The sequence below is a fragment of the Dama dama genome, chromosome 11 (genome assembly GCF_033118175.1).
Source record: "Dama dama isolate Ldn47 chromosome 11, ASM3311817v1, whole genome shotgun sequence".
NCBI lineage: Eukaryota > Metazoa > Chordata > Mammalia > Artiodactyla > Cervidae > Dama > Dama dama.
Window position 1 is genome coordinate 10,850,265 of NC_083691.1, and position 23,406 is coordinate 10,873,670.

General features: G+C 48.7%; 1 protein-coding gene across 4 annotated transcripts in view; it reads left to right on the plus strand.

Annotated features, from left to right (window-relative positions):
* GOLGA1 (golgin A1) overlaps positions 1–23,406 on the plus strand; it is a 48,655-nt gene that overhangs the window by 22,608 nt on the left and 2,641 nt on the right. For all 4 annotated transcript variants that reach the window (XM_061154672.1, XM_061154675.1, XM_061154673.1 and 1 more), the window contains 12 exons: positions 737–862; positions 5,156–5,251; positions 8,209–8,304; positions 9,167–9,316; positions 9,871–9,966; positions 14,401–14,490; positions 15,443–15,545; positions 15,649–15,809; positions 16,193–16,339; positions 22,027–22,086; positions 22,580–22,750; positions 23,277–23,363. In XM_061154672.1, the coding sequence (XP_061010655.1) occupies positions 737–862; positions 5,156–5,251; positions 8,209–8,304; positions 9,167–9,316; positions 9,871–9,966; positions 14,401–14,490; positions 15,443–15,545; positions 15,649–15,809; positions 16,193–16,339; positions 22,027–22,086; positions 22,580–22,750; positions 23,277–23,363 (1,383 nt within the window). The remainder of the gene's footprint in view (positions 1–736; positions 863–5,155; positions 5,252–8,208; positions 8,305–9,166; positions 9,317–9,870; positions 9,967–14,400; positions 14,491–15,442; positions 15,546–15,648; positions 15,810–16,192; positions 16,340–22,026; positions 22,087–22,579; positions 22,751–23,276; positions 23,364–23,406) is intronic.

Consider the following 23,406-nt stretch of genomic DNA (forward strand, 5'->3'; position numbering starts at 1 on the left):
GCATTGAGGATTGGCAGTACTGAAAGGAGCAAAGTTAGTCCCCACCTACCACCGCCATCACTACCGTCATTGCTGAAGAGGTAGGCGTGGGCAGCTGTGTGCCTGGGGCCATGCTGTCAGCTGCTGCTGTGTGTCCTTCACCTGCAGTTGCTGTGTTGTGAGCCAGGGTGAATACCATCGTTTGTTTCAGTGCTCTCTTCAACCTGAAGACAGCTACATTGTCATTTTAACACTTCATCTAGCCCCCTGTTTCCAAGCATATTCTTCTGTAGGTCATTATAGGATTGGCTGGGAGCTTGGTTCTTGGCATCTGGTATAAAGTTGTAGGTCCTGTTGGACTCTGGATTAGTAGAGTTAAATCTATGCTTGATGGGAGTGGAGGAGCATTCCTTTAGCTGGTAGATCACGACAATACAAAGGTTATTTTAGAGAGGAGGAACATCTTTATAGCATCTTGGCTAGATTCCACAGGGGCAATAGCATCCTTCCTTCCCAGTTGTCAGTTGCTTAAATTGGGAGCGTTTTGCTGCTTACTGCACTAGGCCTGAAACAGATACCCAAGTGGTGTTGGGTTCTGATCTTGTATCTTTTCTGTTCCATTTTCAGGGAAGATTTCTTGGCTCTATGCTCTCCTAGGATGCAGTTGGAAACAGAATTTTAGAGAAACATGATGATTCTAGGGGAGATGGTTAGGGAGGGAGAGAGAGGGTAACATAATCTCTGCTTTCACCTGCAGGTCACTGCTGAAACTCAAGAGAAAGAAAAACTCATCACACACTTGCAGGAGAAGGTTGCATCCCTGGAGAAGAGACTAGAGCAGAATCTCTCAGGGGAAGAACATGTGCAGGAACTTCTGAAAGAGGTAACTAGTCTGGAGTAAACCTCAAACTTAAATTCCCCACCCCTACCCAGATAAGTCAAATGCCACTGTCTGAATGACTCCACTCTGAAAAATACTGCTTACAGAATTAAGTTCAAGCTTCCTTCTATAATGTAAAAGGCTTTTCTCATGATCTGGCCCTTTGTCTGATTTTCCAGTCTTGTTTCATGACCTGAACCCGTCATCACTATGACTTTCAGGAAGCTATAGTTCCCCAGATGTCCCCTGCTATTTCACATGTCTAGTGTCTTCCCTAGAGCCAGATGTCCTGGAGGCTCACCTAGAACCAGAAATCCTGCAGTCTGAAGTCAACTGGGCCTTAGGAAGCATCACTATGAACAAAGCTAGTGGAGGTGATGAAATTCCAACTGAGCTATTTCAAGTCCTAAAAGATTATGCTGTGAAAGTGCTGCACTCAGTTCAGTTCAGTTCAGTTGCTCAATAGTGTCCAACTCTTTGTGACCCCATGGACTGCAGCATACCAGGCTTCTCTGTTCATCACCAACTTCCAGAGCTTGCTCAAACTCAGGTCCATCAAGTCAGTGATGCCATCCAGCCATCTCATCCTCTGTTGTCCCCTTCTCCTCCCACCGTCAATCTTTCCCAACATCAGGGTGTTTTCAAATGAGTCAGTTCTTCGCATCAGGTTGCCAAAGTACTGGAGTTTCAGCTTCAGCATCAGTCCTTCCAATGAATATTCAGGACTGATTTCCTTTAGGATGGACTGGTTTGATCCCCTTGCAGTCCAAGGGACTCTCAAGACTCTTCTCCAACACCACAGTTCAAAAGCACCAATTCTTTGGTACTCAGCTTTCTTTATAGTCCAACTCTCAAATCCATACATGACTACTGGAAGAACTATAGCTTTATCGGCAAAGTGATTTCTCTGCATTTCAATATGTTGTCTAGGTTGGTCAAAGCTTTTCTTCCAAGGAGCAAGCGTCTTTTAATTTCATGGCTGCAGTCACCATCTGCAGTGATTTTGGAGCCCAAGAAAATAGTCTGTCATTGTTACTAGTGTTTCCCCATCCATTTGCAAGGAAGTGATGGGACCAGATGCCATGATCTTAGTTTTCTCAATGTTAAGTTTTAAGCCTACTCTTTGACTCTCCTCTTTCACTTTCATCAAGAGACTCCTTAGTTCTTCACTTTCTGCCATAGGGGCAGTGTCATCTGCATATCTGAGGTTATTGATATTTCTTCCAGCATTCTTGATTTTAGCTTGTACTTCATCCATCCCAGCATTTCCCATAATGTACTCTGCATATAAGTTAAATAAGCAGGGTGACAATATACAGCTTTGACGTAATCCTTTCCCAATTGGAACCAGTCTGTTGTTCCATGTCCAGTTCTAACTGTTGCTTCTTGACCTGCATGCAGATTTCTCAGGAGGCAGGTGAGGTGATCTGGTATTCCCATCTCTTGAAGAATTTTCTGCAGTTTGTTATGATCCTCCACATAGTCAAAAGCTTTAGTGTAGTCAGTAAAGCAGAAGTAGATATTTTTCTGGAACTCTCTTGCCTTTTCGATGATCCAGTTGGTGTTGGCAACTTGATCTCTGGTTTCTCTGCCTTTTCTAAATCCAGCTTGAAAATCTGGAAGTTCACCGTTCACGTACTGTTGACGCCTGGCTTGGAGAATTTTGAGCATTACTTTGCTAGTAGTGTGTGAGATGAGTGCAATTGGTGCAGTAGTTTGACCATTCTTTGGCATTGCCTTTCTTTGGGATTGGAATGAAAACTGACTTTTTCCAGTCCTGTCGCCACTGCTGAGTTTTCCAAATTTTCTGGCATATTGAGTGCAGCATTTTTATAGCATCATCTTTAGGATTTGAAATAGCTCAACTCGAATTATATCACCTCCACTAGCTTTGTTCGTAGTGATGCTTCCTCAGACCCACTTGACTTCATATTCCAGGATGTCTGGCTCTAGGTGAGTAACCACACCATCATGGTTTTCTGGGTCCTGAAGATCTTTTTTGTATAGTTCTTCTGTATATTCCTGCTACCTCTTCTTAATATCTTCTGCCTCTGTTCAGTCCATACCATTTCTGTCCTTCATTGTGCCCATCTTTGCATGAAATATTCCCTTGGTATCTCTAATTTTCTTGAAGAGCTCTCTAGTCTTTCCCATTCTATTGTTTTCCTCTATTTCTTTGCATTGATACCTGAGGAAGGCTTTCTTATCCCTCCTTGCTATTCTTTGAAACAGCCTTGTCTAATTCAATGAAACTATGAGCCATGCTGTGTAGGGCCACCCAAGATGGACGGGTCATGGTGGAGTGTTCTGACAAAACGTGGTCCACTGGAGAAGGGAATTGGAAACCACTTCAGCATTCTTATCTTGAGAACCCATGAACCGTATGAAAAGGCAAAAAGATATAACACTGAAAGATGAACTCCCCAGGTAGGTAGATGTCCAATATGCTACTGGAGAAGAGTGGAGAAATAACTCCAGAAAGAATGAAGAGATGGAGCCAAAGCAAAAACACCCATTTGTGGATGTGACTGCTGATGGAAGTAAAGTCCAATGCTACACTCAATGTGCCAGCAAATTTGGAAAACTCAGCAGTGGCCACAGAACTGGAAGAGGTCTGTTTTCATTCCGATCCCAAAGAAAGACAATGCCGAAGAATGTTTAAACTGTCGCACAATTGCACTCATCTCACATACTAGCAAAGTAATGCTCAAAATTCTCTTAAGTCAGGCTTCAATAGTATGTGAACTGTGAACTTCCAGATGTTCAAGCCAGATTTAGAAAAGGCAGAAGAACCAGAGATCAAATTGGCAGCATCCACTGGATCATCGAAAAAGCACGCGAGTTCCAGAAAAACATCTATTTCTGCTTTATTGACTACACCAAAGCCTTTGACTGTGTGGATCACGACAAACTGTGGAAAATTCTTCAAGAGATGGGAATCCCAGACCACCTTACCTGCCTCCTGAGAAACCTGTATGCAGGTCAAGAAGCAACAGTTAGAACTGGACATGGAACAACAGACTGGTTCCAAATTGGGAAAGGAGTACGTCGAGGCTTTATGTTGTCATCCTGGTTATTTAACTTATCTGCAGAGTATATCATGCGAAATGCTGGGCTGGATGAAGCTGAAGCTGGAATCAAGATTCCTCGGAAAAATATCAATAACCTCAGATATGCAGATGACAGCACCATTATGGCAGAAAGCGAAGAGGAATTGAGGAGGCTCTTGATGAAAGTGAAAGAGGAGAGTGAAAGAGTAGGCTTAAAACTTAACATTGAGAAAACTAAGATCGTGGCATCTAGTCCCATCACTTCATGAGAAATAGATGGGGAAACAGTGTCAGACTCTATTTCCTTGGGCTCCAAAATCACTGCAGATGGTGACCGCAGCCATGAAATTAAAAGACAAGCATCTTGGAAGAAAAGCTATGACCAATCTAGATAGCATATTAAAAAGCAGAGACATTACTTTGCCGACAAAGATCGGTCTGGTCAGTGCTATGGTTTTTCCAGTAATCTTGTATGGATGTGAGAGTTGGACTATAAAGATAGCTGAGTGCCAAAGAATTGATACTTCTGAACTGTGATGTTGGAGAAGACTCTTGAGAGTCCCTTGGACTGCAAGGGGATCCAACCAGCCAATCCCAGAGGAAATCAGTCCTGAATATTCATTGGAAGAACTGATGCTGAAGCTGAAACTCTAGTACTTTGGCCACCTGATACAAAGAACTAACTGCTTGGAAAAGACCCTGACGCTGGGAAAGATTGAAGGCAGGAGTATAAGGGGACAACAGAGGATGAGATGGTTGCATGGCATCACCAACTCAATGGAAATGAGTTTGAGGAGGCTCCAGGAGTTGGTGATGGACAGGGAAGCCTGGCGTGCTGCAGTCCATGGGATCGCAAAGAGTCATACACAACTGAACTGAACTGAACTGAGTATCCTCCCTCTGCCCAGGTGCTCTGGTTTGGCCCTGGCCAGCTATGAAGAGTCAAACCTCTTCCTTTCCTGAGGCAGTGAGCATCCCCTGCTCTGTACTGCCGCCTTATGAGCACTGTTGCACTCTGTTATATACTGTCTTGGGTTAATCTTTGCCCCAGCTTCCAAGTCAACAACCTGTCAAATTTATCTGTGTGTACTTCACAATATGTGAATTTTCTCTCTACGGTTTTGGAGTTCTTTGTGCGTATTCATGTTCCTCATGCCTTGCACAGGTCTAATGTGTTGTAGATATCAGTAAACATATATGCAATGGAGAAATGACTATTTCCTTTTTCTCTTCTTTCAACTTACAGAAAACACTTGCTGAGCAGAATTTGGAGGATACCAGACAACAGCTCTTGGCAGCCAGAAGCAGCCAGGCCAAGGCCATCAACAACCTGGAGACTCGGGTACTGACCTCACTCCTGTGTCTGGGTGGTGCCCTGGTGCCCTTAGATGACATGGTTGTGGCTGAGAATTCCCTTGGATCAGAGATTTTCTTCCAAAGGGTTTCTCTTTTGACTTCTACTTGTAGAGAACTGAGGTAGTCATTTTCTCCATTCCTGCCATATTAGCATCATTCTTCCACAGAAGATTGTCTTCTCTGTTCCTTCCCTTTTGTCTTCTCTCTCCTTCCTCCCATAGGAAACCATTCTAAAGTGGTAAATAGAGACCTTTTATTGCTGAGTAACCTTGAGAATCCCAGGGACGGGGAGCTTGGTGTGCTACCGTCTATGGGGTCGCCCAGAGTCGGACACGACTGAAGTGACTTAGCAGCAGCAGCAGCAGCAACCTTAAAATGGCTAACATTGTTTTATGTGTGTGTTAATTTAGGTAAATGATGTAGCTGTACATGAGTTTTCCTTGTTACTTTCCACTGCTCCATCTTCTGTGTCCACTTCATTGTTCTTACCTCCTCTACTTCACAGTTATCTGCTGCATGCTAGATATCCAGATTGCCACCTTCTTCCTGTTACCACAGATTACCTTGCAGTGAACATCCTCGTTTCTGTTGCCTTAAGGAGGATAGTGAGTGTGTGTGACTTAACGTGACTCAGTAGGACAGGAATGCTCCCAGAGGGCTGCCAAGGATGCGAGAGAGTTCCTATCGATGCATCTCTGTCTTTTCTAGCATTGGCATTTCTCAGCCTTTTAGTTTTCTTGCCAGTTTCATGAGTGTGAAGTGGTAGAAGTGTCAGGGGATCTCTGTGAAGCCTCTTATAAGAACACTAATTGTATTCATGAGCCTCTACCCTCATGACCTAAGTATCTCCCAGTCACCTCACATCCTAACACCATCACATCAGATGTTAGGAATTCAACATAGGCATTTGGGGGCACAAACATTCAGACCATAGCAAATGCTTAACTCATTTTTAAAGTCTTTCTTGTTTCTTGGTCAATATTAATATATGTAAAGCTGTATTTTTTCCTAACTGCAGCTTTGTTACCTTTATTGTAAGTCACTTCTATTTCTGAATATCTTTTTTATTGTGGTAAAATACACATAAATGTAAAATTTACTATTTCAACCATTTCTAGGTGTACAGTGGCATTAAGTACATTTATGTTTTTGCACAACCATCACCACCATCCATTTGTAGAACTTTTTCATCTTCTCAAACTACAACTCTGTGCCAATTAAAACAATGACTCCCTGTTCTCTCTTCTCTCCAGCTCCTGGCACCCACCATTCTACCTTCTGTTTTTATCAATTTGATGACTCTAGGTACCTCAAAAACTGGAATCATACAGTTTTTGTCTTTTTGTTTCTGGCTTACTTCACTTAGCATAATGTCTTCAGAGTTCATTCATGTTATAGCATGTGTCAGAATTTCATTACCTTTTAAGACTGAACAAGCCTTTTTTAAGACCTTGATTCCATTCTAGATAGAGCACATGGTATTCATCCATTCATTTGCCCGTGGAGATTTCAGTTGTTTCCTCCTTGTGGCTATTGTGAATACTGTTGCCGTGAATGTTAGTGTATGAACAAGGTTTTTGTGTGGGCTTATACTTTCATTTCTCTTGGGTATATTCCTAGGAGTAGAGTTGCTGGGTCATATGATAACTCCATGCATAGCTTTTTGAGGATCTGAATCTTTCTTGAGTTCTGCCTGCAAACTGGAACTTGCACAGATATTTGCTAAACCCAGGAGTTTAGCAGTTTCAGTCCTGGCTCTGCACTGATAAAATTTGTGGTCATGGGAAAATAACATTACTATTCTCCTCTGTGGAGGTGCTCACACTGTTCTTGTGGGGTTGTTTCCATGAAAACTTACCTCTGAACATATATGAGGAACCATGAGGCCTAAAAGGCGGAGAAGGCAATGGCACCCCACTCCAGTACTCTTGCCTGGGAAATCCCATGGACGGAGGAGCCTGGTAGGCTACAGTCCATGGGGTCCCGAAGAATCGGACACAACTGAGCGACTTCACTTTCACTTTTCACTTTCATGCGTTGGAGAAGGAAATGGCAACCCACTCCAGTGTTCTTACCTGGAGAATCCCAGGGACGGGAGCCTGGTGGGCTGCCGTCTATGGGTTTGCACAGAGTCGGACATGACTGACGTGACTTAGCAGCAGCAGCAGAGGCCTAAAAACATTCTTTTCTCATTTGGTACCTCCCTCTCCTTGACAAAGCTGCAGCCCTCTATGTGCTTATATTTTAATAATAAAGTTCCCCCAGGGCAGACCTTACTCAGCACAGACTTTATAGGAGAAATTGGCAAAGTTCGCTTGAGTCAGATGAAACAATCACTTTGGAGGCCAAGTCTCGCTCAGTGCTGGGCGGTGGGTCATCCCGTCCACCCTTCAGGCCTCGTGCCCTAGCACAGTGCCAGAGACACAGTCAGACCCGGTCAGTATGTGTGGAATGAGGGAAACCCAAATTTGTCTCATGGGCAGTAATCCCACTTCTGGAAGTGTATCCTAAGGAAGTGATTCAAGCCAGATCAACAATTTTTACAGGAAAGATGTCAACTGCTGCCTCATTTTATCTGCAAAATGGAAAACAGCTGAGTTACCTGGACAGGAGGCAGCAGTTCAGGGAATTATACAACATCCTTTGAGGAAATAATCTAGGGTCTGAAGGCTACATGGAAATCCAGAAGGTAATTTGAGCACGGAGGAAAAATACAAAGTTTTACTAGAATTGTATACGAAGTTGTAAAAGAAAGTCAAAAAAATGAAACTGTGTTAGAATGATAGTGTTTTATAATGATTGACTTATGAGCATCTTTTTTTTTCTAATTAAAATTTTTTCTTTAGTGTACCTGCTTTATGATTTAAATAGATTTGATTTTAAAAGACATTTGTTACTACTCAGCTTCTTTTGAACATAAGGATACTTCTCTTTCCCTCTTAGGTGAAAGAACTGGAGCAGAGCCTGCAGGCCTCTGAGGAGAAGCTGAAGCAGAGCAGTGACGTGGTGGCAGCTCAGGAAGCTCAAATTCGAGAGCTTGTTAGTGGTGATCATGTCTGCTGTGTTCTAGGCCCCTGATTCTTTCCTTTGTGCCCTTGAAGTCCCCAGACTCACTCCCAGCTCCTGGAATGGCATCTGGACCTTAGATACAGTTGTGGGCAGACAGGCAGTTGCAGAGAGGGAGTCAGGACCTGTTGGAGGGTCTGAGTTACCGGGAGAGGTGGTGACTGGCTGGTTCCCACCTAATAGCTGGCTGCAGGGCCCCGCCTAATTCTAGAACTGTTAGATGTTGTGTGACCACTGGCATCCAAACCTCATCTTGCAGCCGGGGGCCATGGAGAACAGCTTCAGGCCCTTGGGGAGAAGACAGCAAGGGCTCAGCCCGTAGTCACAGCCCCAGGTCGGGTGTGGAGCTAGAAACTAGAGAAGTGAAAACATTTGTTGCCTCTTTCCCACATGTGTTTTCATTTAGTCCTGGCAACAGACCTCAGAGCTGTGCACTGCTATCCTCATTCACTAGAGGAAGCAGGCCCCCAAAGATGACCGGGTCACTAGCCCAGGGTCTCCCACCTAGTAAATGGCCGAACCTGCGCCCTCTGTAGGTCACAGCCCCTGCTCTTCATCCCTGTGTCCTGTGCCTCCGCAGGGAAGCGCCTCAGCCATAGAGGGCAGCACTGAGTGAAGGCGGGCTGTGTCTTAGGACTGGTGCCCAGAGCTGTCCCTTTCCCCCGCACCAAGACCAGTCCCAGAGTCCAGCTCCTGAGCAGGCCAGGGGGCCTCTGCGGCACCCAGGCTGGAGAAGGTCAGGAAGAAGAGTTGTTTCTATGGGACACTCATCTTTAGAGGACAGGATAAGGCCCCCATTGTCACCAGGAATACCTGTCCTCTGCTGCCCCCTCAGGCCACCGCGAACACGGAGAGCGGCCGTGCCCAGCAGCAGGTCCTCGCTCGGGAGGAGCAGTACACAGAGCGGATCCACGTGCTGGAGGCCCAGCTCGCAGGCCTGGGCAGAGCGCGGGTGGCCGAACTGAAAGCCACAGAGCAGGAGCTGGTGAGTGAGGGAAGGAGAGAGGCTGGGAGCACCCCGTTCATGTGTAGCCAGGCTGCCAGGCCATTTGACAGAAAGAAGACCAGCCTGCCTCTGAACTCGTGCACCACTGTTTAGAGGAGTTTTTATATTTTAACAACACACCTGCTCATGAGACTGGTTGTAAAAAGACTGCTTTTTACGAAAACCCCAAGCAGATGGTTTTTCTTTTTCCTTGAGCTGCACATAGACTTCCTGGCACTTCCTGACCAGTCCCATCAGCTGCTTTCCTGTCTTCCTGAAATGTGTACTGCTCATCCCTAATGGCTTTCCCCTTTCCCTGGCCTCCGTCCTTGTTCCATAGGCTTCGGAATCAAGTGCCTCAGTTCTTCTTGTGAGGAGAGTGTCAGGTGACTCTCCCTATCTGACCTCAAACCCTATCCTCCTGTCCCACCCCTGCAGTGGCAACAAAAGGGAGGGGGGCAGTTTTAAAGGTTACATGTCAAAGAGATAGGCCTGCACCCAAGGAAAATAGTGTAAAGACCTTTTCTTTTATGTATACTTTCCTCAATTTGCAGAGAAAGCTGGAGCAAGAAAATGCAGCCCTTAAAGAAAGTAAGAATGAATGTGAATGTTCTTTACAGCATCACCAGCTTGAACTAAAGAAGCTGAAGGTATGTATCTAATTGTGTCAGTTTCACAAAGTCATGTCTTTTTCTAAATTTTTATTTTTGGCTGTGCTGGGCCTCTGTTGCTGCATGTGGGCCTTCTCTAGTTTCGGTGAGTGATGGCTACTTATCATTGTGGCGCGAGGGTTTCTCATTGCAGTGACCTCTCCTGCTGCAAAGCACACGTTCTAGGTGTGCAGGCTCAGTAGTTGCAGCACATGGGTTCAGCCACCTTGCTGCACGTGGAATCTTCCCAGACCAGGGATCAAACGCGCATCCCCTGCATTAGCTGGCAGATTCTTAACTGCTGGACCACGAGGGAAGTCCAAGTGTCATGTCTTTATGTGTGCATTTGGAGTAGCCACAGGAAAGTGCTATACTATGAGTAGAGAAGGAGTAGAACTAGCATTTGTGGATGATAGGGGGTTGTCGAGGAGGCAACTGAAAGTTTTAAGCGGCGGGATGATGTGAGTTTTGTTTTAAGAGGATTACTCCAGCTCTGTGTGAAGAATGTTCTGTAAAGGAGGCAAGTACAGAAGCAGGAAGACCTTTGAGGAGACTTGAATATCACTGTGCTTGCTCTGTTTAAGAATATAAAAGGCAAAATTGAACATTTCAGCAGGGATTCAGAAATTATAATAAAAGACAGTAGTTTTGAAAAGAAATCAAATAAGAATTTCAAAACTGAAAAGCGCAGTAGCTGAAAGGAAAAATGCAGTAGATTTCCAAAGGACCTGAGGAAACATTCTGGAGGAATAGATATTTTCACTGTTTATTTTGGTGTTGGTTTCATCATAAGTCATCAGTTGTACACTTTAAATATGTGCAGTTTATTATTGTCAATTATACTTAAGTAAAGCTCCTAAAAAAACAAATAATGAGCTTAACAGCAGATTAGAACTAAAGAGATAAGTAATGGAAGAAAGGGCAGAATGAAATACAGGGGAAAATGATAAAAGATAGGATACTGTGAGATGTTTTACCATGTGTCAGTGGAGGCTCAGAAGCAATGAAAAAAACTGAGATAGAAGCATTAAAGAGATGATATAATGGGTGAGGATTTTTCAAACTGATGAAAGCTGTCGAGTTACAGGGACAGGTATAAGAGTTCTTACGGATCCAAACAGGACAAATTTTAAAATCCATACCCAGACACCATATTGTAGTAGCACTAAAAGAAAACCAACAAAACACAAAGAATTAGTTGATAACAGACTCGCACTAAAGGAAGTACTGGAAGGAAAATTCTAGATGTACAGAAGATGTAAAGAGGGAGGAACGAATGGAGAGCGGTGCTTATTGCAAGTATGTGCCCAGGAAGAAAATCTGATGCACAGCACATCGTTCACGGCCCAGCTAGGAGAGAAGAACCACCCCAGTTATTTCAGTGAGAATTTATGTTCTAAGGTAAAGTTTCTTCTCCAGCACTGAAACAGTTAAAAGATATCACAAAGATAGCAACTGTAGGACTCAGCTTTCCAACTGTAGGACTAAGGGAAGAAAGTGAAGAAGTTGGAATTACTAAATTCAGGAGTTAAGACGAGAAGCTCCACAGATTTGCCAGTCAGACCTCTTAAGAGGGGGCTCTGTACTACAGTTGGTGCTGGTGTGTGTGCTGGGCGATAGGGCCATGAATGAATTCAGCTGCGGGTGTCAGAAGACTGCAGAGTGGATGCAGCTGCTGCTTCAGGAAGAACTTGCTGCTGCCAGGGCCAAGCTGCATTGCTTGCAGAAACCGCAGTCTGACCAAAAGGAGCTAGTCTTTTCCTCCCTCCTCCTGCATTCCAGTCTCCCTGGAGCTCCCCCTGCTGGCAAAGATGAGTATGTATCAGTATCTGAATATGGAGCCGGCTGGACCTGGAGGGAGAAACATGGTTTGCAGAATCCCAGGTTCGGCATCTAAAAGCAGAATATGAAATGTTGGGTGTGGGCTGAGGCAGTAACTGAAAAACCAGCACACACAGGCTTTTTCGGAGCGTGGTTAATTTTCAAACGTTTGGGCGAATTTTCTCAATGTCTTGGATTTCTGGTTTAATATCATTATGGTCAGATAATATTCTGAATGATTTCAGTGCTTGATATTTATTTAGACTTATTTTATGACCCAGCCTATGTCTATCTTGGTAAGTAACTGAATGCACTTGAAAAAATATGTATAGTCAGCTCTTAGGGAGAGTGTTCTGTAAATGCTAAATAGGTCAAATTGGTTAACAGTATTGTTCAAAGCTTCTGTAGGTCTTCTGATTTTTTTTGTTTGTTTTGGTCTGTGTGTCTCATCACTTCCTGAGAGGGGTGCTAAGTCTTCAACTGTGATCCTGGATTTGTCTCTTTCTCCCTCTGTCAGTCTTTGCTTCAAGTATTTTGAAACACTGTTTTAGGTGCACACATTTTTTTTTTTTTTTGTATTGTTTGGATCCATATTTTCAGAACAGTCCTCTGGGAAAATCATTTCCAAGTGCAGAGCACTGTGCGTGTGGGTCGCCTGCTGACTTGCTCAGTGGCCCTGAGCTCAGCCTCAGATCCTGGGTCATGTGTGTTTCTGTGGCACTAGCACAGACTTTAGAACCCTGCAGTTTCAGTTCTGGGTGCCACCCTGGCCCTTCACAAGCTGATTCTTGAGGAGATCTAGTTTCCTTTTTTCAGACTGAAGGTGATGACCCTTGACCTCAAGAGGATGATACCATGAGGACAAAGCGTGACCGTGGATGAAAAGTGCCAAGTGCAGTTCCTGGCATGGAGGTGCTTTGAGCCTCTGCTTCCTGCCCTGATACGCTTTCCTGTTTTCTTGTTCACAGCCCACCTCCTGTTCCCTTAAGACAGCGTCAGTCATAGCATCTCTCCTGAACTTCCCCAGAAAAGGCTCCTGTAGACATATGACATTCTTGTCACCCATCCCAGCACCTGGGCCTGCAGGGCCAGGATCTCATAGCTCCACTCAGCCTGAAACCTCTTGTTCCTTCTCCTGTGTCAGCAGAGCTTCTCCTATGCAAGGGATTGTCTGGGATAGTTCATGGTCCCACTGTCAGCCTCTTGAGATGCGGCACCAGTTTTCCTTCTCTACTAGAGGCGGACTCATGGAAAGTCAATTTTGGCAGCTCCCCAGTAGAAATCAGAAGGGACGAGCTGTGAGGCTGGCATCTCCCTCCATTCACCCCACCCCCGGCTGGTATAATTGGAAAAGGAGATTTCATAGGTGGAACTGAGTAGTTCAGAGAACCAGAAAGACCTGTCCAACTAGAACGCAGGCCTCAGGTCTCCTGCCTGCCTGCCTCGCGCTGTCTTTTACCCTGTCAGTCACCCAGCTTGTCCTTGCATTCCTCCATGATGGTTGGTAGGACATCACTTCAGCAGCTCCACGCTGATAACATGCCAACTTAGCAACCCCAGGGGAATGAGGACATGTCCCACTCAACTTTACTGTAGTAAAAAGGGATTTTGATATAAAAAAGGATTTGATTGGTTCATCTTGGGTGACAGAGCCACCCTTAGACAAATTGATTTGGCCATGGGGATGAGGTACTGCGATTGACCAGGCCTGAATAACATGCTTATTCCTATAGCCACAAAATGGGGGCATCATTATTGGCAGCCCTACCAGAACCATGTGGAATTGCAGGGAGGGAGTGGGGAATAGCAGTGATGAGGCTCTTACCCCCAAAAGGGGTGATTGTGGGTAGATAGAAACAGCAGACATTCCTGACCCGTGTTCAGGCACCTGAGAAGTCATATTATTCATCTGGGGGTTGATCAGTGAGCATGGACAGCATCATGTCAGGGAAGAGGACTGATGTGTCTGTGAGGAAGGAGTTGCCGTAATCTGGGGAAGGTCAGTGGGGCAGCTCTGCTTGAGGTAGAAAGGCCTGGGTGGTAGAATGTAGCAGCCAAAGGCGTGGCTCTGAGCTCAGGCACTGGCTTAAAACCTGGCCTTGCCACTTACTCACTCTCAGACCTCATGCAAATTAGATGACCTCTCAGAGCCTCAGTTTTCTCTCCTGTACTATGGATGATTTTGCTGACTCTAACATTTGCTCCATTAAAACTTAGTAATTGTTTGTTATCATTTCTGTAATCAAATTGTTCCAATCTGCTGCTCCATTCACATGGGCCTGAGTCGTCTGGTTCTGTGTTGATTTCATTAGAGCAGGTCTTCGAGTCTGGGTCCCCTAGCCTTTGGCCTGAGTACTGACTGGCGTGCTCATGGGACGACCAACCCTCAGCAGTGTGCCTGTGCCCAGAGGGGTTAGTGGGCTGTGCACACTAACAGAGGAACAGAAGGCCGTGCGGCCAGAAGGTAGCTTGGGAACCTCGGGAAGCAGGAGACGCGCTCGTCTGGTCCTGTGAGATAGTCCTCTCTCTGTGGGCTTCACGTGATGTGTGGAGCGAAGAAAGTGTGAACTGGGTTTTTGGACTCAAATTTCCTACCCATTTTCTGGGTTGTAGGAAGAATGGAGCCAAAGAGAAATCGTGAGTGTGGCAATGGCTCAAGCCCTGGAGGAGGTGCGGAAGCAGAGGGAAGAGTTGCAGCAGCAGGTAGGCCCCGTGGGATGCGACCCCATCAGTCCCAGCCAGGACTGAGCTACCTCCCCATCTCTTCAGAGCAGGGGGTGGACACAGGTCTAGGAATGCTGTCAGCTGCTTGGTTTCCCTGTTGTCTCTAGGAAGGTAGGAGAAAAACGTTAGAAACCTTCCAGACTTCCCTGGTGGTCCAGTGGTTAAGACTTTGCACTTCCAATGCAGGGGGTGTGGGTTTGATTGCTGGTCAGGGAACTAGATCCCACATGCCGTGTGGTGTGGCCAAAAAGAAGACAAAAGAAAAAGGAAAGAAACTCAAGAAACTCTCACCCCATGGGGATAACCTTTTAAAATTTTGATAGTTGGTTACTGTTATAAATGTTACCTGAAGGCAAGTCCATCCCCAGGTTCTGATTCTGTGAGGTGGGCCCCGCTGGCTGCAGGCCTCAGAGACCACAGTTGAGCTTTCAGCCAGAAGGGTGGGAGAAGCCGTCCTCTGAGGACAGGCTCAGGCTCAGACCCCAGGTCTGGGTAACTGTCTCTAAGGCTGTGGTAGGTTCTTAACAGATCTGTTGGAGTTGCTTCTGAAAAGACCCTGCGATAATCACACCTTCATGAATACGACAACAGTGAAGTTGTGTGCATCAAATGTTGGGCACATCACAGGCACGCAGGACATGAAGTTACAGTCATGACGGCTTGTGGGAGGGCTGGGCATAATGGCCATGTCTGTGGTGGGCCCACTGCAGGCAGGGGGCCGTGGGGGCAGTTGCCCCTGTGCCTGCCAAAGAGAACTGACTTGTGCGTGTTTCTGTTAATAGGTGCAGAGGTTAGCTTGGGAAATGTTCTGGGCTGTGGCCTTCAGGGAGGGATTCAGGGAGGACCCTGGGTAATGGAAAAGTGGGGACTCCTTTAAGAAAGACGTGATTGCCACTCCTAGCCTTCTCTTGTATTGGGTTTTCTCTCCAAGGCCGCTGACCTGACAGCCATGGTAGGCGAGAAGGAGCAGAGTCTGCAGGAGAAAATGGAAGTGATTCTCCAGAAAGAGCAGGAGATTCTCCAGCTGAAGAAAGGTGAGGCCCCTGCCCCTGGCTGAGCCTTCTCGCCTGTTCTTGCTGGGGGCCCCAGCCTGGAGGGGCCCCATCAGGGCGCTCACTGCCCCTGTGTCTGGCCTAGGTCACGACTCTGCGCTGCTACAGACACACCAGCTGCAGAGCGAGCTGGAGGCCCTGCGGGGCCTGAGGGCCGAGGAGGCGGAGGCTGCCGCCTCTCGGGAGGACCTGCTGAGGCTGACAGGCCAGGAGCAGCCCATGGTGCTCTCAGCCAGCAAGCCCCGTGTGAGTCCCGCCTGAGCTGCTCAGGGTGTGGGGGCAGTGGGGGGCAGCATGTCGTCAGTGGGCAGAGGTGGTGGGCAGGCCTGGGGGGCGCTGGGCAGCTTGAGCTTCTCTTCAACGGGAGGGCACTTCACTGATGAGGGATTTGTGAGCATTGAGGAGCCCATCTGATGTGTCGACACCTGTCCGTGTTCAAGTGCTAAAGCCCTCCTTCCCAGCAGGCTCCTTGTGTGGGCATTGTCCCCCCAGAGGGCCCTGAGGGGATCTCCGTAGTCCGGTTCCTGCCAGGTGCCTGGTGGACACATCAGCTTTGCAGTGAGTCTGGCCCCTCCCCCGGGGGTTGGTGGCTTAGCTTGACCATTACCTCTGCTGCCACCACCCTGTAGGTGACCTCGAGGGCTGGGCAAGACCCCGAGTACCAACTTCCAGCTGTGGAGGGAATACCAAACGGAGAGATGGGGGCAGCCATGGATCTGGGGCAGCTACAGAAGGAAAAACAGGACTTGGAGCAGCAACTTCTAGAGAAAAATAAGGTGAGGATGCGCTCCGCCTCAGCTACTTCTGTCTCCTTTCCTGTCTTTGTGCCGAAAACCCTCCCGTCCCTTCTTCAGGCTTTGTGCTGATGCCCCTGGGCCCCTCTTGGGGGCAGTCTTTCCTCTTCCGTTGAAACGGCTTCCTCCTGGTTCTTCTCTGCTTGCTTGCCTGGTGCATGGCCCTCTCCTTTCACACGCCCCAAGTCTTCTCCCCGAGCCCTGGCCTGAGTCTCAGAGCTGGAGCAGCAGCAGGCCTCAGTGCCCACAGCCCCCTCTGCCCTCACCAGCCGGATCCTACAACCACTCACCTGACCTCTGCACCTTTTTCTCCAGCTGTGAGATGAGAGCGGTGATGCTTGCCTTTAAGTGGTTTGGGGGTTTTAGGGGGTGGGTATTAGGTGATGAAACTGTTAGTTTTCTGTAAATTTTCTGGTATTTGATAGAGGCTTAATAAATGTCATGATTCCACCTGCCCTGCCTGGCCTCTGCAGCTGTAAATGCAGGAGCTCATTTGAGCCTGGGTTTACTGTATCCTGTGAAGTTTATGTGTGGCCTGGTTAGTGCTCTGGCCTGAAATTCTGCCTGCAAATTGTGTGGTTGCTCTTTAACAAGGGAAAAGGTGTTCCTTCTTTCTCTTCCCCGCCCCCCACCTCCCTCCCCCCCTCCCCCCCTCCCTCTCTGTCTCCCCTCTCCCCTCCCCCACACCCACTAATCTCTTGCCCGGAAATATAGACGCCTGCACACTGTGTGTCCCTCGGTCCTGCCCTCACTCAGCTTCTCCAGATCACAATCACGTCCTTGGCGATCTCACCCATGCTGTGTGCTGCTGGCACCGTATCCACAGTTCAAGTCCAGACAGTGCCCGTGAACTCAAGGCTTTCGTATCTACCATATTTCTCTATGGCAGTGTCTGAAGGGCACCTGAAACCGGAAACATTCAGAGCCAGACTTCAGACTGACTGCACTCTCTAGCATCTGCTGCCATCTTTCCTATCTGGAAATGGCCAGAACCTTGCAGTCATCCCTGACCCCTTTGTTTCTCTCACAGCCAACATCCAGATCATTAGGGAATCCTTTGGGCTCTCCCTTCAAACTATACACGGAATGTCCTCCCACCACTGCTGCCCCCTGCCACCCAGGAACCACCCTGTCTTCCCTGGAGGACAGCGATGGGCTTCTAACTGGTTCCCCTGTCACTTGTCTTTACCAGCCCTCTGATGACTCACTGTCCCCATTAAAGCCCAAGTCCTTACAGTGGCCACAAAGCCTAAGTGGTCTGTCTCCTTACTGCCTTTACCCCCACCCTCTGAGGGATCTGTCTCCTATCTGCCTTTACCCCCACCCTCTGAGGGGTCTGTCTCCTTACTGCCTTTACCCCCACCCTCTGAGGGGTCTGTCTCCTAACTGCCTTTACCCCCACCCTCTGAGGGGTCTGTCTCCTTACTGCCTTTACCCCCACCCTCTGAGGGGTCTGTCTCCTAACTGCCTTTACCCCCACCCTCTGAGGGGTCTGTCTCCTTACTGCCTTTACCCCCACCCTCTGAGGGGTCTGTCTCCTAACTGCCTTTACCCCCACCATCTGAGGGGTCTGTCTCCTTACTGCCTTTACCCCCACCCTCTGAGGGGTCTGTCTCCTATCTGCCTTTACCCCCACCCTCTGAGGGGTCTGTCTCCTTATTGCCTTTACCCCCACCCTCTGAGGGGTCTGTCTCCTAACTGCCTTTACCCCCACCCTCTGAGGGGTCTGTCTCCTAACTGCCTTTACCCCCACCCTCTGAGGGGTCTGTCTCCTAACTGCCTTTACCCCCACCCTCTGAGGGGTCTGTCTCCTAACTGCCTTTACCCCCACCCTCTGAGGGGTCTGTCTCCTTATTGCCTTTACCCCCACCCTCTGAGGGGTCTGTCTCCTAACTGCCTTTACCCCCACCCTCTGAGGGGTCTGTCTCCTAACTGCCTTTACCCCCACCCTCTGAGGGGTCTGTCTCCTTATTGCCTTTACCCCCACCCTCTGAGGGGTCTGTCTCCTTACTGCCTTTACCCCCACCCTCTGAGGGGTCTGTCTCCTAACTGCCTTTACCCCCACCATCTGAGGGGTCTGTCTCCTTACTGCCTTTACCCCCACCCTCTGAGGGGTCTGTCTCCTAACTGCCTTTACCCCCACCCTCTGAGGGGTCTGTCTCCTAACTGCCTTTACCCCCACCCTCTGAGGGGTCTGTCTCCTTATTGCATTTACCCCCACCCTCTGAGGGGTCTGTCTCCTATCTGCCTTTACCCCCACCCTCTGAGGGGTCTGTCTCCTTACTGCCTTTACCCCCACCCTCTGAGGGGTCTGTCTCCTTACTGCCTTTACCCCCACCCTCTGAGGGGTCTGTCTCCTTATTGCCTTTACCCCCACCCTCTGAGGGGTCTGTCTCCTTACTGCCTTTACCCCCACCCTCTGAGGGGTCTGTCTCCTATCTGCCTTTATCCCCACCCTCTGAGGGGTCTGTCTCCTATCTGCCTTTACCCCCACCCTCTGAGGGGTCTGTCTCCTATCTGCCTTTACCCCCACCCTCGGAGGGGTCTGTCTCCTTACTGCCTTTACCCCCACCCTCTGAGGGGTCTGTCTCCTTACTGCCTTTACCCCCACCCTCTGAGGGGTCTGTCTCCTTATTGCCTTTACCCCCACCCTCTGAGGGGTCTGTCTCCTTACTGCCTTTACCCCCACCCTCTGAGGGGTCTGTCTCCTATCTGCCTTTACCCCCACCCTCTGAGGGGTCTGTCTCCTTACTGCCTTTACCCCCACCCTCTGAGGGGTCTGTCTCCTTACTGCCTTTACCCCCACCCTCTGAGGGGTCTGTCTCCTTACTGTCTTTACCCCCACCCTCTGAGGGGTCTGTCTCCTTACTGTCTTTACCCCCACCCTCTGAGGGGTCTGTCTCCTTACTGTCTTTACCCCCACCCTCTGAGGGGTCTGTCTCCTAACTGCCTTTACCCCCACCCTCTGAGGGGTCTGTCTCCTATCTGCCTTTACCCCCACCCTCTGAGGGGTCTGTCTCCTTACTGCCTTTACCCCCACCCTCTGAGGGGTCTGTCTCCTTACTGCCTTTACCCCCACCCTCTGAGGGGTCTGTCTCCTTACTGCCTTTACCCCCACCCTCTGAGGGGTCTGTCTCCTTACTGTCTTTACCCCCACCCTCTGAGGGGTCTGTCTCCTTACTGTCTTTACCCCCACCCTCTGAGGGGTCTGTCTCCTTACTGTCTTTACCCCCACCCTCTGAGGGGTCTGTCTCCTAACTGCCTTTACCCCCACCCTCTGAGGGGTCTGTCTCCTAACTGCCTTTACCCCCACCCTCTGAGGGGTCTGTCTCCTATCTGCCTTTACCCCCACCCTCTGAGGGGTCTGTCTCCTATCTGCCTTTACCCCCACCCTCTGAGGGGTCTGTCTCCTATCTGCCTTTACCCCCACCCTCTGAGGGGTCTGTCTCCTTACTGTCTTTACCCCCACCCTCTGAGGGGTCTGTCTCCTATCTGCCTTTACCCCCACCCTCTGAGGGGTCTGTCTCCTTATTGCCTTTACCCCCACCCTCTGAGGGGTCTGTCTCCTTACTGCCTTTACCCCCACCCTCTGAGGGGTCTGTCTCCTTACTGCCTTTACCCCCACCCTCTGAGGGGTCTGTCTCCTATCTGCCTTTACCCCCACCCTCTGAGGGGTCTGTCTCCTATCTGCCTTTACCCCCACCCTCTGAGGGGTCTGTCTCCTATCTGTCTTTACCCCCACCCTCTGAGGGGTCTGTCTCCTATCTGCCTTTACCCCCACCCTCTGAGGGGTCTGTCTCCTTACTGCCTTTACCCCCACCCTCTGAGGGGTCTGTCTCCTTACTGCCTTTACCCCCACCCTCTGAGGGGTCTGTCTCCTATCTGCCTTTACCCCCACCCTCTGAGGGGTCTGTCTCCTAACTGCCTTTACCCCCACCCTCTGAGGGGTCTGTCTCCTTACTGCCTTTACCCCCACCCTCTGTTCCCCCAGCATTTCCTCACAGCCACAGCAGCCTTGCCTTTCTGAGAATACCGAGCACCCTCCTGCCTTAGGCCTCTGCACTTGCTGAGTCTCTGTCTGGAAGGGCCTTCCCCGAGTCCCCTCACCTCCTCCATGGCGTCATTTTGTCAGTGAGGCTTGCCCTGCTGCTCTGCCGGCCCTCACCACCACAACTCCTGTCCCCTCACCTTCCTCTTTTTCTCCAGGCTTCTTATACCTTGTGATGTACTGTAGATTTGCTTGTTAACTTTTTCCCTCCAGAGGGCAGACATTTTTTCTTTCTTTTTTCTTCCCCCTGCCCTTTTTTTTTTTTTTGCTGTTTCCTCAGTCTCTAGGCCAGTGTAGAAACTCAGTATTTGTTGGGTAAATTAATAAATGAGTCAGAAACCTAGAAAATCAAGTAACATAAAATAGCAAGTGTATTTTTGGGGGAATGCCCAGCCTCATGGTCAACCAGAGAATTCACAATGAAACAGAATGTCACCATTCTGTCAGTTAGGTGTTGGAGGCAGTGTAACGTGCTTGACAGGAGCTGGAGGCACTTTCACAGTCCCCCAACCCAGCCATCTTGTTCCTCTAGAGGACTGTGGACATACTACTCTTGAGAAAATGAAGGTTATTACAGCTTTGTTTAAACATGGAAACTCAGGGAATTCTCTGGTGGTCCAGTGGTTACGACTTGGCGCTTTCACTGCCATGCCAGTGGACTCAGTCTCTGGTCAGGGAACTAAGATTCCACAGCCCAGGTGATGTGGTCAAAAAACAAGAAAAGGAAATTCGGCTACACAAGAAGACATGGGGCATCCCCTAGAGTTGCTGTCACTTTAAAAGTTATTATTAGGAAAACTAAAGCTGTGGAAACTCTGATAAATACAAAATACTATTCAGAGTTCTAGGTATTCAATGCAACAATGGTGACATGGACTAGAAGTTCATAGGAAAAACTCATTTTGATACGTTAGAGTTGTGATGTGTTGGAGAAATTTTTATTTAAAATTTTTCCTTGTATTGTTTATACAGTAAATTTTTTCATTGGAAAACAAAGTTCAGCCTTTCTGGTTATTAATGGAATGTGTAATAACTTATATTTAAGGCCTGTAATATTAATAATTAAACTCACCAAAAATAGGAAAATAAAGAAATGAAAGATATAAAACCCAACGTTGGTGGGTTATGCCAAAAAGCCATGATCTCTTACACCATTCCAGATCAGCATTGAGAATTCTTACGGTGTTCCAGGAGATCAGTGGTGGTGGTGAGAACTGTTAAGTTTTGGCCCAGGTATCCTCCTTGGGGGTGATAGCACGTAAATATAATTCTGAAGGGCAGAATGTACTGCGCAGAGGCAGTTTGAGCTCTGCCGCCTCCAGGGGTGAGTGCCTGAAGCAGTCCTGAGGACCCAGGCCACAGTAGGGGGCAGCCCTGGGGCGGCGGCCCTGGCGGAGCCCGGAGAGCAAGTGTGTGCAGAGCAGCAGCGCGTGAGGGGAAGAGGCCAAGGCAGCAGGTTGTGTCGTCAGCACCAGCCTCTCAGGAGACGAGGCAGGGGCGTCTAACAGGTGCTTGGGGACCCAAGGGGTTTTCTGTCTGTGCTGTGGGCCTTGGCACCTTAGAGATGGTGAAACGTGCATTTAATGGATGGCTTTTTGTGGGGGTGGGACTTTTATCACAGACCATAAAGCAGATGCAGCAGAGGATGCTGGAGCTCAAGAAGACTCTGCAAAAGGAACTGGTGAGTGACCCTTCTCCCCGCCGCTGGCTCTGCGGTCCTCCTCAGGGCCCTCGCTTCCTGATGGTGCTCCCCTCCTCCCCCAGGACCGCAGATCTCTGGGAAGTGCGATGTTGGCTGGTGGGACAGTGGCCCTGCCACCTTGAACGTGCTTCTGGAAAGGGGCTCTGTGACCCCCGGCACAAGCCCTTTCTGTGAGGCAGTGTGTTGTCTGAGAGGTCAGTGGGGTGACGTGTGCGGCACGCGTGCACGGAGGAGGCCAGGTCGGGGTGCTCACTGCCCCAGATAAGTGAAATGGCTGAGCTTCCCCGTGTACGTCGGTCCCTCCTCTCAGCCAGCGCCCTACCTTCCCAGCTGAGGCCTTGTCACCCTAATGTGTGCAGGGTGTGGCAAAGAACTTCAGGTGATCACAGCCTAGGCCAAATGCCTTTCCCATGTCATTTTCAGACCTGTCTTGAAGGGCTCAATGTAGCATCTTTCCATTCATTTTTTTCAGAAAATCAGACCTGATAATGAGCTTTTTGAAGTCCGAGAGAAGCCTGGGCCTGAGATGTCAAACATGGCGCCTTCGGTCACGAATAATGCTGACCTGACTGACGCTCGCGAGATCAACTTCGAATACCTCAAACACGTGGTTTTAAAATTCATGTCCTGTCGTGAATCTGAGGTAAAGGGCTTTTGAATTGCCCTTTGGGTACTGAGTTCCACCCCCAGACCTGGTTCATTTGTCCGAGCCTCACCTGGCTTCCCACCAGGTTCATTTCTTTCTTCCTCTTCCACAGTCCACTTTGACCACAAGTGTGGACACTTAGTCATGTCTCCAGCTGGCATTGACCTGCTGGTTGAGCAGTATGCAGGGGACTCCAAGTAGGGAACTGGCTCCTGGGAGGAGATGTGGGTTGGATGCTGAGGCCAGAATCCAGGGAGCTGCATCTGCCCAGCGGTCCTGCCTCTTGCTGAAGAGCAGGGAGCTGCTGTGGATGTCCTGGTGATCTTGCCAGTCCCCAGGTAAGAGGTAGGGGAGAAGAAGAGCCAGCAGCCTTCAGAATGCCCACCTCCACCCTCTCCATGGTCCTTGCCAACCAAGCTTGGGGTGCACTAGAGGAGCAGGACCGGGAGATGGCTACCAGGTAGCTGCTGGCCGCCTGCTAACTCCCACCGAGGCCCATGCAGCAAAACTTACTTTGTTTCAGGCTTTTCATCTTATAAAAGCTGTGTCAGTGTTGCTGAACTTTTCACAAGAGGAGGAGAACATGCTCAAAGAAACCCTGGAGTATAAGGTAGGGTTTCCTGGTCTGCTATCCGCCTTCCAAAAACTAGTCA